The sequence below is a fragment of the Kryptolebias marmoratus genome, linkage group LG9 (assembly GCF_001649575.2).
Source record: "Kryptolebias marmoratus isolate JLee-2015 linkage group LG9, ASM164957v2, whole genome shotgun sequence".
Classification (NCBI taxonomy): domain Eukaryota; kingdom Metazoa; phylum Chordata; class Actinopteri; order Cyprinodontiformes; family Rivulidae; genus Kryptolebias; species Kryptolebias marmoratus.
In genome coordinates, this window is record NC_051438.1 from 10226714 (window position 1) to 10241133 (window position 14420).

The following is a 14420-nucleotide window of genomic DNA, read 5'->3' on the forward strand; positions in this document are numbered from 1 at the left end:
AAATCTTCTACAAATCAGCTTCTGTTCCACTTTTTGCATCTTCATTAAACTTCAGCTGTTCAGCATATCTTCAGCCGCTTTCAGCAAAATCATTCAGCAAAAAAAGCATTCACACTGCATTTTCGCAGGAAATGCAACTTCTCTAGTTAATGTTTTTTTTTCATTTATGCCTAAAATGAAACCACTCTACCTTTTGTTTGTTGTTCCCTACCTGTCTGAATTATTAGAACTTCAAAGACAAAAAATAAACATTGCTTTTTTAGAACAATTAGTAAGTAGGTTCCTCTCATCTCAGTGGTTTAGCGTGTTTTGTTGTTCCCCTTTACTATGGGGAAACAACAGGGCATCACTGACAACCTGTGGTGACGCCTTTGCAAACAGAGATTAACTGTACATTTAAAGAGAATAAGCAAATATAATCAGTCTGAAACAAAATATGAATAAACACGTTTAAAAAAGGTAGTTTCAATCTTAGTGTGTCAGACCAATATGTCTAAAATAAAGAAAAACTGCTTTAAAAAATATGCAATACATAAATTAATTTCAAGATAAACACAGGCCTCAAATTAGTTTATACCACTTTCGCCCTCTAGTGGTAAAAAACAAAACTACATCTTTACTGGCAGATAGGCAGAGGAAACAACATACAAATTATTTTTAATCTCCAAGTTTATTATTCTTAGAGAAAATTAAAATAAAACTGACTTTGGTATGGAAATACCAAGATGTTCAAACCAAATAGATTTACTCGTACCTTTTAGAGCATGTGTACATTAACAATATTAGGTGTGGTTAAACTGCACTGTGCTTTGACCACAAAGCATGTTTATGCCAGACATATAGCTTTAAAACAAGAAAAAGAAAAAAAATATTGGGTAAAATCAAATAATAAAGATCATAATGACAATAAACTGTGTTCACCTGAAAGAAAATTTTTGTGGTCAGTTCAGAATGTTTTCATCATAAATTGTCTCTTAAAATAATTGCTTTTTCATAAAACTAAATGAGTTGTCTATTTATTTTTTCATGTAATAGGCTATATGCACTCCAGTTTGCCACTCCATAGGTGATGTCCCTGTCCTCCGTGTGACAACGAAGAGGCATGTCCACCAAAACAGCCCCACAATGTCTGGATCCTCCAGGATCTCAGGGCGAATCTCCGTTGCTCTAGAGCTTTTTAACCCGCTCAATAATCTCTGCCTAGTTATTGGACTCACCTTTACCTTTAGTCCTCAGAAGCTGCCTCTTCATTGGTGGACCCTGTTGAGAAGACTCTATCCACCGTTCAACAATACCCCCAGTTTGTTATACATCTCCAAGATTTTGTTTCTGCAACCACAAGCTGCAGTACTTCTGACCTGAACATGTCAGCTGCTTTAAGAGACCCCCGGGACACCCAAGTCCTACAGGGTTGTTCAGCTTCCATCATTGCTGAAGTCCATCAAGGGCTGCTATTGCGACAGGAACAAACAACCTTCTGGTCACACACATCCTGGAAGCTGCACCTGTAATAGAGCCCTTAAGCATGTCGCTTTTCACGTCCTCAGCCTCCCTCAGAACGCATGAAAAATCTCTCCCAGAGGTATGAGTTAAAGATCTCATGGACAGGGCCCTCTGCCTCTGCCAGGTGTTCATTCTCACTACATGTTTGGGTGCCTTCCTCACCACCAGGTGGTGATCAGTTGACATCTCTACACTTCTCTTCAGACATGAATCATGAGAAAAAAAAACAAGATCTCAGACACATGAGGCTGAAATGAGCTTGTGTTGGAGGGTGGCTGGGCTCAGCCTTAGAGAAAGGAACTCCATCGTGCTTTGGTTGCCTCTTGGACACCTCCCTTTGCAGGTTTTAAAGCACATCCCATTTGGAGGAGACCCCAGAGCAACTCCACAACATGCTGGAGAGACTATATATCCCTTCTGGCCTGTGAACTCTTTAGAATTGCCCTCCAGGAGGAGCTGGAGCTGAGGAGATAGAAGTCTGGGTTTCCCCTTTGGACCTCTTGCCTCAATGACTCAACCCTGATAAGCAGGAAGAAAACAAATGGATCTGGATATGGGTTGTCATACAGTACAGGCAGCAAAACAATGATAAATAACATTATATAATAAAACAAAAAGTAGACACCATGTGCCTCAGTGTTACTGAATTCCTTGAACAAACCCTGGTTGTATGCTGTATGCATCAGCTTAACACTGTGACCTCAGAAACAGGCACCATAAAACAGAGATAATCATTGCTTATGATGTTGCTCAGCAGTAACGAGCACCTCGTGAGAAACGTGCTCTCCCTGTTCTGAGCACATCACACGTAGGGGGCAGTGTTATCAAGAGCCTGACATTAGAGGGGGACGAAGTGCTTCTTTTGTGTTCCAGTGAAGCCGTCAAAAACACACGGGAGAGTGGGACAGCCGGGTCAGTCCGGTTCTACAGCAGTGGTTCATGAACAGCAGAGATCACAACTACTGCTGGTCCAAAAATACAAACATTGCAAATAAGTCAATTAAACAGGGACATAGCTTCAACAATCATTATAGTAGTTTTGTTCCTTTATGATTACTGTTTTGAATATATTGTCACATCTTAGACTTTGGCATGCAGAGTGCAGAGTGATACACATTCCTCCAAGTAATTCTACTTTTATTAAATGTAACTAATTTCTGTCAGTCTTCTTCAAATCCTCCACTTAGTGTTTTTAACTCTTTGTTGGCTCCTGACCCCTTTTAGGAACCACTGTGCAGCATGTGCAGCTGCAGAAGTAGGATACAGACATTTTGTGCTTTTCCTACTCGTTTAACTCAAAAAGTTTGCTTTCGAAACAAGCTCGTTTCAGCTTTACATGTAAACTACTGTACCATACACAGTCGTCCCAAAGGCTCTTCGACAATGGCTTGTGAAGTATGCAACAAAGTAAAGGAAAAACTAGAGGCTAGTTTTAAGAAAGCTTAACAATAAACTGCTTTAATCACCTCTAGGAAAGAGGAAGGCCGACGAGGAGATATATGGACACAGTTAGAGAGGACATGGAGGTAGCTGGAGTGAGGACAGAGGATGCAGAAGACAGAGTTAGATGCAGGAGATGAGTCACTGTGGCGACTCCTGAAAAGGGAACTTTTGACAGAAGAAGAAAGTTAGCTTATGTAACTCTGTTTATTGTGGCATCAGCCAGTCTCTGCTGTCTCGTCTGCAGCTGGTTCAGAGCTCTGTAGCCAGAATCCTGACTGGTACCAGAGAAAGAGCCAGCATCACTCCTGTGTTACAGTCGCTCCACCGGGTTCCTCTCAGAGTTGATTTTAAAATCCTTCTCTTTGTTTTTAAATCTTTACATGGTGTGGCACACAAGGTTGTCCGGATCTACAACAAATCGTGAAGTCTGAAAGCGTTTTCTCCAATGATTGTGCAGATATATTGATGTGCAATTCTGAAATGTGGATGTGCACTTAATGCAAACAAAGCACTGGGCTGAATCTGCTGAAAACCATGCAGAAACTTGAATCATGTGAAGAACTAGACTAGTCCGTCTGTGCTAGTAAACAAGCATTGAATCTCAGAGGAAACGTTCAGATGGAAATATAAGAGAAATAAACTAAAGAACAGAGAAAGAAGGAGTAAGACATCATCTGCCAAGAATAAAAACCGAGGATCAAGCAGGGTGCAATAAAGACAGAGCTCGGCATTTAAATTGTTGGACTTGATGTTTCCATATGGGTCTTCAGTGGACTTTATCACTGTTGACATATTTTCAGCCCCTTTGGCTGTTTTATATGCAAACAAACTCACATGGCAGCTGGCCAGTGGTCACAAATATTGCTTACACATTTATAATTTAAGGACGCATTCTGTTTATTTGTTGTTGCTGTTTTATTTGATGTTTTATACATATTTCTGTTTTAATGTTTTTCCTCAGCTTTGTGAATGCTTCTCTGCACAGTTTTTTTTTTACTCTTGTAATTATGTTCAGCTCAAACAGGAATGAGAGCCCACACAGAGAATCTCGGTTTCATTTGTGCCAAAATAAAAAACACCAAAACATTTCATTCCGTTTTACCCTTTCACTTCCCGTCACGTGCTCTACACGGCCGTTGTCACCGCCCCCGCGGCCTGTCTCCGTGACCAAACCGATCGCACCGCAGAGCCCGTTGGCCCCACGTGTCACCGAGCTGCAGCACAAAAACACCACGAGCCGCCCCGCTGCAGCTGCGCGTGCTACAAATACAGCACATGGTGGCAGCGTCTGGGAGCTGCGCGCGGCGACGGACACCATCAGGTTTTTAAAACTCCTGGCTTGTTTTGTTTTTTTAGCCCTCACTCCACGCGCTCAGGTGGGCTAAAGTTTTAAGCTACAAGCTCTGACGTTTTCTTCGCACGCGGACAGCTGTGTGAGTAGGGACAAGCGCGACTTCCGAGAGGACTTTTTAAACTTGTCTCCAACATGTCGACGGGTACAAAACAAGCTAAGAGCTGTCCCATCCCCACCCGGGTCCTCACCCTGAAGGACTGGTCCCAGCTGCCGGACTGTTACAGCCAGACTCCCGGGGGGACCCTCTTCTCCACCACGCCTGGAGGTAAACAAACAAACAAAACAAAACATGTTTGAAGCCATTTTTAGTAGGTTTACACGACTCCTGAAGCACAGGTACGTGCAAAAAAAATGGTCAAAACCTCGAAGATAAAATCTCGCGATAAGTTGAAACAACACGAACCGTCCAATTCATGCTTAAAGCAGAAAAGTAATATAAACTCTAAAAGTAGTATTTTAACACTAGTTTGGCTCTTTTTGAGGACTAGACACGCTTAAGATACCCTGAAAAACTAAAAAAAAACATTGATGAAACCTGGTACCTCATATTTATTCCTACTGCACCCTTTACTGTCAAAGTTTACAGTCAAAAGACATAGTTTGATCACATTTTCTGCATTTATTTAAAACAAACATTTAAATTGTGACAAATCACAACTTTGTCCACACTAAGGTCATTTTCTGCATTTAAAAACATCCTGTTTGGAGACACGAGTAGCTTTCTAACTCGTGAGGTGGAGGTGGTGGGGTTGGTGGTGTATGTCTGTCTCTCATTACAGCCCTATGATTGGCCTCTCTGCCTGGATGGTGGCGCTGGAGGCTGGCCTATCTTATGAGTTTGAGGAACAGCGAAGAACTTTCTGTACAAATTACCAGAAAGGGGGGGGGGGTTAAAATGTTAATGTGTGGCGAGGGTTTTAAAGTGGGTTCGACTGAGCGCAGGAAGTGCCAGGAATTTACTTGTGTTCTTCCACACACATGCAGCTGGGGTTCAGGGACGAACCCCACCTTTTTTAAATAACCACTGCTTGCACTATACATTGCACTCTATCCCTTCTTTACGAGCCTGGTTTCTGTCTGCTCCTCCCCCCTTCTTTTTTTTTTTTTTGCTCTGCTTCCCTTTGTCCAGGATGAACTGTTCAAACCCAGCTATTACATAAGATGTTTTTTACAGCGGAGCTGATTCTGTACATAACAGTTCAAACTCCAGGAAAGAATAATATAAGCAACAGACCACTCCTGTTACAGGTCCTCATAGCGAGCCTTTTTATAATCTTGCTCAAGTTTAACCCTGGTGACGGCTTGGAAAACATGTCAACATGTTTTCAGATGTAGCTAGCTGGAGGTTTTTCTTTTTTTTTTTTTCAGAGCTGGAGGTCATGTGATTGCTGCGGGGGTTAAAAAAAAAAGTTGTCTTAAGAAACAAGCATGGGCATGTTGCTACAGTATCAAACCTTTTAATCCAGTTAGAAGTGTACACACAGAGTTCATCACAAGTTTCTCACTTAAAAAACAGAGGTTTATTTTTGTCCTTTTAGGAAAATCCCCACATCTGTTTGCAAAGATACTGTTAAAATCTAAAAAAAAAAGTCCAGTACTTTCATTTCTGTTTCCGCTTCCTGAGATTCTGTGGACGTTTTAACACCCCGTCACGTTCGCTTCCGTTTCCAGGTACTCGCATCATCTACGACAGGAAGTTCCTCCTGGACTGTCGAAACTCCCCCCTCGCCCGGACGCCCCCGTGCTGCCTGCCTCAGATCCCCGGCGTGACGGTGCCGGCCACACACCCCATGGGGAAACTGCAGGACCTCAAAGAGGAGGCGGAGGAGGAGGAGGAGAAGGACATCGCAGGTGAATTAGTTCATGCATGCTGGGCGCAAAATGTAAAAAAAAAAAAGTATGGATGATTAGATTTGAGTCATTTCTCCACCAAAATACAGATTTTTATTCCATCTGAAAGAGAATCTGACAAATATAGATGTCTCTGACCTACCTGTTCTCAAAGTATTGGTAAATTTACCCTTTGGTGTTTTGAGTAATCTTGCTAAAAGACAGCATTAGCCCTCCTATACATTGCTCATTATTTTACTTTATCTAGTTATGGTACTTTTAAAACTAGGCCACTTATTACTGATTGTTATACAGTAATGTACACTGTTAACTTTAAATACATTTAAGCAATCCTGCAGCCACATTACTGACTTATCTGCCTTCCTAATGAGCTTCTCTCGAGGCTTCACGGGACTTTAATCCTGTGATTTAAAGGTCTCAGTGCATAAATTCACCAGCAAGTCCCTCTCCTCGAACACGAAGCTCAGAAAAGACTTTTTGTCCTCCTAGTCTGTTGGTAAACACAGAACACATTGTGTCTCTCGCTGATAAGGATGGCAGATTGTCCACTTTCTGCGTGGTCTGTTAAGGTGTGGTTGTGTTGGAAAGCTGATAGTCAAATGTCAACATTTATTTATTTTTTTCTCTAGTCTGACCCGTTTGTTTTTCCTTGTTTTCCAACAGATGACAGCCAGTTTGAGATGGACATCTGAGCACCAGTATTGCCTCCTGTGGAGAGTTATTTGTTTAAAAAAAGCCTTAAGTCATAAATGACTGTAATGCATTACATATAAAGCTTTTTTTTTTCACCTTTTTTTTTATTAAAAGAAAAATTGTGAGGATGTGAAACTTAAAGGTAATGGAACTAGGGTGTGTTTTTTTTCTCCTCCACCCTATAAGGAAAGTGTTAAACAACAGACAGGGGTAATGATTGTTACATCGGGTTGATTGGTTGCTCATTTATTTCAAAGCAGCTGTGGGATTGAGTAGGAAGTCCATTTTGATTTACCTTTTTTTATTATTATTATCTTTTGTAAATAAACTTGTGTCATGCAGCCAATATTTTAAGTTGAGGAAGATGATTACATTAAGACATGTATTAAAGGGTGTTTTTAATGTATGAGTCCGTTTTCCCCCTCCTGGGAAAAAAAGGGAGGGCAACTTTAATTATGATGGGTAAATGAGCGTCTCCTGAGAAAGGGGTTGGGCTCCTACTGAAAACCAGATCTTACTTTGTTTTGTACGAGAGAGTGACAATGTGACAATTTCAAATAAAGATTATGAACTGTCAGTAGCTGTCTTTGTGTTTATCTTGTATTCGTAGAAGATCTCCACTATGAGTCCTACTAGTGTGACGCTGCTACCCTTAAAGGCAGGCGATCAACTGATTTAACTTTTGGAGTTACCCCGATTCAAGATGACTCCAGACACAAACATGGCTATAAGTCGGTCATTTTTACAGATATTGAGGTAAGGTTTGGTGTGGTAGTAGCTAAGACTTCTGTCTAGCACAAACCCTGACTGCTAACGGGTCTTACGACGTAATTGTCATATAAGGCAGTGAGTTTTAGGCCTCTAATGTGAGGAAAAATGGCCCTTTTTGCCTTTTTTATTTTAGTGAAGTCTTGTACTGTCAAAGTCCAAACCTTTCAGTTTTACGCTCAATGTGCAGCCAGGCTCGGAGCGGACGCATTGCGTTCCATCTTTATTCCCTGGGAATTATACGTTAAGCAGGTAACGAGTTAACTTTTATGTGTTTGTGCTGACGGAGATATGCAGAATTGGCTGAATCAGCTCGTCTCCGCCGACTCGATTATGCAAGGAAGCCAGACGGGTTATTAGCACTATTGCCGAATTCAATGAGTGATTTATTTTATCTTGATGCAGGGCAAACAGTCTGTCAGATGTTAATCTTCTAAATCTCATCCAGTAAATCTAACCAGATATGGCAAGAGGAATGAGTTTTAGCCCCTCCTACGAACTCGTCTGTTTGGGTCAAATTTGACCGTTTTATGTTTCCTTTGATTTGACTGACATGAGACTTTGTGACTTTGTCCACACAATGCATCTGAACAGACTTTTTTAAAAAAAAAAGATTGAATAATTCAGAATCTTACTCTCATGAAAAGGTTTTGCCAATGAAATCTTTCCGTTGCAGATTTGTCCACCGTGGGAATGTTTCCCCTGACAAAATCTTTCCTCCGTGGTGATCTTCCTTCAGCAAAACTTTTCGAATGGAAATCTTTCCTCATGGGAATCTTTTACTCAAAGAATCCCTACCCCCACCCGATAAGAATACCTCTGTAAAAAAATATCTCCCCCTCCTGTGGACATGTCATATGTTGAATTCTCTCAAAGAATCACAACATTGATTTAATCATATGTTGAATCTTTCTTTCAGTATTTTAAAGCCTTGTTTACAATTCTGGGGATCTATGATTGTTTCATTAAGATGTTTTTGTTTTTTTTTACACAAAAACGAGTTTCTAAACTCAGGTTTAAAGGCCTTCCGGTCAGAAAAAAACAGAAGATCTGAATTCATCCTGTTCATAAGAACATAAACAGATCTATCATAGCATTCTCATGGATTTCAGACCAGGAGCACAAAACTAGTTAACAAGAAACAAGCACATCGAAAGGGTTAGAAGACGTTAGTGAGAGCTTCAGACACGTCAGTCCCGTCGAGTGCGTGCGCCAGCAGGGTTAAGGCTGTCCAGATCTATAGGTCACTGACGGCGGGGGGGGGGAGGCCAGGTCTTCAGGAATGTTGGGCAGCTGCAGCCTGCGAGCCACACATAGCAAAAAAAGCCCCAACGCCTCGCTGGGCAGGCGAGACTCGTCTTTGTCCAGACGTGCAATCTGAAATTTCTAATTGCACACGGATTGTTGCTGGTGGCCTAAATGTTTACTTGGGCTCAGCTTGGACGGTAAAGACATATCTAATGCCAAGGTTCGTCTCAAGTTCGGGTCAGACGAGCAGCCAGGGTGCGTCACGATGTAGGTCAGCCTTAACACGGCTGCTCCCGTCCCACAGCCTCACACACCTCATTGGTAATATCATTAAAGCAAACAGCTGATTATTCATCCAGCGCGTTCTACCTCTTTAAAAAAAGACTAAAACAAATCAGCGTTTTCAGTTACTTCAAGAGCAGATGATGTTGTTTTGTGTCCAGCAACAAATCGCTTGATCATGACGGGAATACAGGAAAAACACTGCCTCTGTTATCAGCCTGCAGTGTGTGTGTGTGTGTGTGTTTGCACTAGGCTGTCTATGCAACACACGTGCAAAAAACAACAAAAAAAAGTTGGAAATAGAACACATGCCAGGTAAATGATAAGCACCACATGGCTGTTCTGTGGTTTCCAGGGATTTCCTTTCTACTTAGTGGCACAAAACTCCCCAAAATCCTCGTGCAGACATGTAGAAAGTCATTATTCCAAATTTATTCGCCGGCGCACACATTCAAGAGCAGATTATTTTATTCAATAATGCACATTTACTGATGTAGGATCCACTGTGATCATCACATCCTAATCTATGATTATAAACTCACTTTCTACGTGTTGGCGATGACGCTCAGCTACAGCCGCACAGCATGTTAGCTGAGTATCTTTAAAACTGACAAAGCCGTGGCTAATTTTGTGCTCGATACGCTCAGTTGTGCTGTGGCAGCCATCTTGAATTGGGTCGACTCCAAAGGTTAATCACCTATAGATTTAACATCTAATGTTAATTCCCGAGAGTTTCAGTAAAGGCCATCCGGTGGTTCATGAGATATTTTGTTAACAGACACAGAGAGAGTTGACTGCAATAGTTATTGGGAAAGATTTATGCTAAAATCTCATGTGATTAATCAGAGCTTAAATTGTGTGTTAAGGATGACTCTCAGCTACTACCACACCAAATTTTAGTGCAATATCTGCAAAATTAATTGAGTTATAGCCTTTTTTGTGCTTGCTATGGTCCGTTAGCTGTAGTGGCTATTTTGAATTGTGTTGACTCTAAAATCTAATGAGTTGTAAATGTCCATCTAATGGCTATTTTCTGAAAGCTTCATTAAAATCCATCCATTGGTTCATGAGATATTTTGCTAACAGACAGAGTTGACTCCAGTAGTTCTTAATAAAGTTTTAAACCGAAATCTCATGCGATCAGTTTGCGCTCAGAGTATGTGTTGGCGATTACTCCAAGCTGCTCCCACACCGACATTTAGCTCAGTATCAGTAAAACTGTCTGAATTATAGCCATTTTAACGTTAGCTGTGGTGGGTTAGCTGTAGCGGCCATTTTGAAATGCCCTGACATCAAGATTTAATCAGCTGTATGTGTATATTCAGGGATTACATCCTGAAAGTTTCATTAAAATCCATCCTCTGGTTCATGAGATATTTTGCTAACAGACAACACACACACACACACACACAGACACAGGCCAAAGAAATAAAAAAATAAATATCACCCGCCTTTTGCCTTTCTAAACACACTGAGCAGTTACCTTTACCTGCAGTATGCGCGGTGCATATCTGACTCTGCTCCAAAACACACTGTTGATCTCCTCTAGACAGATTCTCTGTAGTTAGTCGACACAGGTTTGGTCTAATTGTGAAGTCACGTATTTATGACAAGAATGTTTCTTTGCAGCAGCTGTAGGACTCCAGTGGGAGTGGTGGGGCTTCTAAATAGGGTGTATATTACTGAGCATATGACAGTGAAACACAAGCTGGTCGGTAACTCACTGGACGAGGAGCAAATCACCAAAACAAACAATACGAACTTATTGCTAATTAATTGTGCCAGTAGGATCAGGATTATGCAACCCCATGTTGTTTTCTCGACTCGACTCTTGTGCAGGCGTGAACCGTTTGTTTTGGAAAGCTTCGTCCCCGCAGCTACTATAAACAACGCTGGAGACGACACGTCTTGCTTAAAAATGAACCCCGTCAACTCGCGTTTCCCCATCGCAGGGCTGGCTGAAGACGGCGGCTGGGCTCTATTTTTGTTTGCTGGGCCTGTTCCTGAGCCCGGGCAGCACATGCTCGGGGCCCAACGTCGCCAGGGTGACAATCTAAACACGCGGCCCGCTTCCTGGTAGCCGTCAGGACGGGGATGGGGGGCCACATGTGGGATTCTATAGATGAACATTCTTCACGTGGCACGCACGCTTCTGCTGGAATTGAGGCCAACAGTTTTCCAGGGCAACTCGAGCTCACGAGTGAATCGGCTCACCGAATTGCTCAATTCCTCGATTCCTGCTGCACTTTGACATCAAACCTGAGACACAAGCTGTTCATAACATCACAGATAACACTGGCTTCTATCAGTTCATATAAGCTAATACTTATTTTAACTGAAAATGACATGATATTTAGAACTTCCTGAAGTGTTTTTTTAGAGTTACATGCGTTGGCATGTTTTTTTTCATGACTTTTCACAATTGAACAGTCTCTGATATGCCTCATCCAACTGTAAGAGTTGACATTGTTGCCAAATAGTTGCCTAATGGGCAACAAATGCCTTTGACCAACATTAGTTTCCCCCAGGCATGACAGTACACTGTATTTATTGAAAAAAACAAAACAAAAAGAGAAGCTTTTTTGGAATTATGCCAGCTTTGAGTTTTTGGATTCGTCGCTGATTTACTCATCGCTGCACATTGTGCATTATGTTGCAACACCATCCGGTAATACTGCATCCTCTAACATGGACTGTTTGACTTACATTCTGCTTTTAGTGGCTTTTACCATATCAAAGGCCTTCTGACGCGTTGCCGAGCTTATTACAATAGGAAATGTAGTTCATCTGGGTGGCTGTGGCTCAGTAGGGTCAAATTGAATATAGAGACTCAAAGATTATACCTACATCCACCTAAACCTTTTGATAAGCGGTGCTGAAGGTTCCAAGATGCCTTTTAACTCGACAAGATCAATACCGAAGGCTCTTTGCCAGCACGAAAGGCATGTTTGACAGCCCTTATTGGATTGTCAAAGACTCCGAGGAAGAACCAGCAACGCTTACGTCTGCCATGAACTGGAAACTTCTGGAACGCCAGTGTCCCTGTCCACAGTGAAGCCAGTTTTACGTTACCGTGGACTGAGAGGGTGCTGACCAAGAAAGACCCCTGCTCCAAGAGAGACACCTCCAAGGTCGACTGGAATTTGCAGCTGCCCGCATGGACGAGCCAAATGCCCTCTGCGGAAAAGGTTTTTATGGTCGGACAAAACAAAGGTTGAGTTATTCGGCCAGAATGACAAGACGAGTCAAGGTGAGGCTTTCAAACCTAATAACACTGTGCTAACTGTCAAGCACGGTGGTGGTAGAGGCGTGGTGTGGTCCTGGTGCGTTGCACAAAGCAAATGGAGCGATGAAGGAGGAGGACTACCTTCAAACTGTTCCCCTCAAATCAACAGCTAGGAGGTCAAAAAGCGGACAAAATTGGCTCCTCCAACAGCCAAAACACATCAAAGCTGGTTTCTGATTGGATAAAGCAGGCTTAATGTTAGCCCAGCTTCAACCCTATTTAAAAAAAACAAAAAAAAAATTAAATGCCAGGTCTGTGCCAGGAAGCCAAACAATTTATTTGAACTCCACCAGTCCTGCCAAGGTGAGTGGTCCAATATCCAGCCAGAAATACACCAGAAGGTTGCTGGCGGCTGCGAAGGGCGTGTGGTCTAGGCACAAATCGCTAAAGAACATTTAGCCAAACACGAGTGGGAGGGTATGTTTACCGTTGAGTCTGCGTGTGCAAACCTGACCCCCCTGCGTGGTTTAGAGAAACGCCACAGTAAATTTAAAACTCCTGCTCTACGTTCTGCTTCTTAAATACCCTTGAAGTTGTATGACGTGTAATCATTCCACCCTGGATGGGTGAAATAAATCACCGGAGCCCCCCGAAATAAATAGGACATTCAGGGCCATGACGTGTGTTTGAAAGCCTCTGAACGCAGCTGTGTTTGTTAGGCTCTCATCTCCCTTTTGATGCAAAACAAAACTTCATTGCAAGAGAAGTATTCCCTTGCTGCCTAACGCGTCCACTCTTGTGCTCGCACTTACATGGTCAACGCATCTCTGCCCGTGAACGCAGGACACTTCCTGGCAACAACCTGCTAAGGCCGCGTGTTTAGAGAACTTCTTCCGCTTTTTGACTTGCAGTGACCAACGTGAGTGCAGATCGAGAACCCAGCTAAAAGGAGCACACATCCTGACACCGAAATCCAGCTCAACACAACGCGGCCGCTGAGCTATAACTCTTTCTTGTCATAACAGAAACTTAGCAGAGTGACGTGGAAATAAGTTGCTCCTCTGTAAACAAGATGCCTTATTTATGGGGAGCGTTACCTCTCCCATCAAATTGCTGTAAATACATTATTAGAAGGCAACTCAGTGGGTCTGTTTGTTGTGCTATAGAGCCCAACTTCGTGTTAGCGTTTTGACAGTATGCTAAGAAAAGTAATGTTTCAAGGAGGTTTTCTGTTTGTTTTTTTTGTATGTACAGATGAAAGAAAATGACAAGCAAAGCAGTCGACTGCTTTTAGTTGCACATCCCGCCCCTAATTTAAAAGCATGCACTGCTGCAAGTTAAATGGCACAAGCAAGACTGAAAACAGATGGGAAACACCAACCATTACTTGAGGGAGTTTATTTGGTTACTTATGTCTGTTTAGACGGGTAATCTCACTGAGACGGGTCGTCTCGTTTACAACAGAGAGAGAGAGAGAGAGAGAGAGCTGTAACACAGAAAAATAACAACACCGTAATCATAAAACTTCATCTGGACATTTAAAAGGGAGCAGAGCTTAAACAAAAGCTAAAAACAAAAATGAAATGAGGATTTTTTCCCCCCATTTTCTTTTAAAATGTGTTTACATTTTCCCAAAGGGATCAAACTGGACAATTGAAGGTCTTCCTTGTATTCCAGGAAGATGGAGCAGAGAAGGAGAAGACCTTTTATTCCAAGTTCTGTCTGAGTTGAGGAGACACGCAGGCCGCGGCGTGTGTGTCTTTGTGACATCTTAGAATATAGATAAGGAGGCCTAGGATGGATTTGTAAATAAAAGTATACCATTGTAGAAATCTGGGGGTAGATAATGATGGCTAATGAGCATAGGGTACTCACAGGTGTCAAACTCCGTTCCTCGGGGGCCGCTCTCCTGCATGTTTCAGATGTGTTATTTTGCTAACAGACAGAACTGACTCCAAATAGTTAATGGGAGAATTTTAAACAAAGATAGTTGTGCAGTCTGTTAGAGCTCAGAATACGTGTTGGGGACCAGTCTTAGCCACTAACACAACA

At 42.2% G+C, this 14420-nt stretch overlaps 1 protein-coding gene across 1 annotated transcript; it reads left to right on the forward strand.

Moving 5' to 3' along the window:
• Positions 1 to 4166: 4166 nt before the first annotated feature.
• On the forward strand, positions 4167 to 7421 carry eif4ebp3l (eukaryotic translation initiation factor 4E binding protein 3, like). Its single transcript, XM_017419664.3, has 3 exons — positions 4167 to 4565; positions 5972 to 6151; positions 6815 to 7421. The coding sequence occupies exons 1-3, from the start codon at positions 4433 to 4435 to the stop codon at positions 6841 to 6843; spliced, it is 342 nt and encodes a 113-aa protein (XP_017275153.1). The 5' UTR covers positions 4167 to 4432; the 3' UTR covers positions 6844 to 7421.
• The last annotated feature ends 6999 nt before the right edge of the window (positions 7422 to 14420 follow it).

Excerpts from the sequence above, each read along its gene's own strand:
- eif4ebp3l (XM_017419664.3), top strand. The coding sequence starts at position 4,433 with ATGTCGACGGGTACAAAACAAGCTAAGAGCTGTCCCATCCCCACCCGG. Across the intron at positions 4,566-5,971 it reads CTTCTCCACCACGCCTGGAG|GTACTCGCATCATCTACGAC; the intron begins GTAAACAAACAA and ends TTCCGTTTCCAG. Across the intron at positions 6,152-6,814 it reads GGAGGAGAAGGACATCGCAG|ATGACAGCCAGTTTGAGATG; the intron begins GTGAATTAGTTC and ends GTTTTCCAACAG.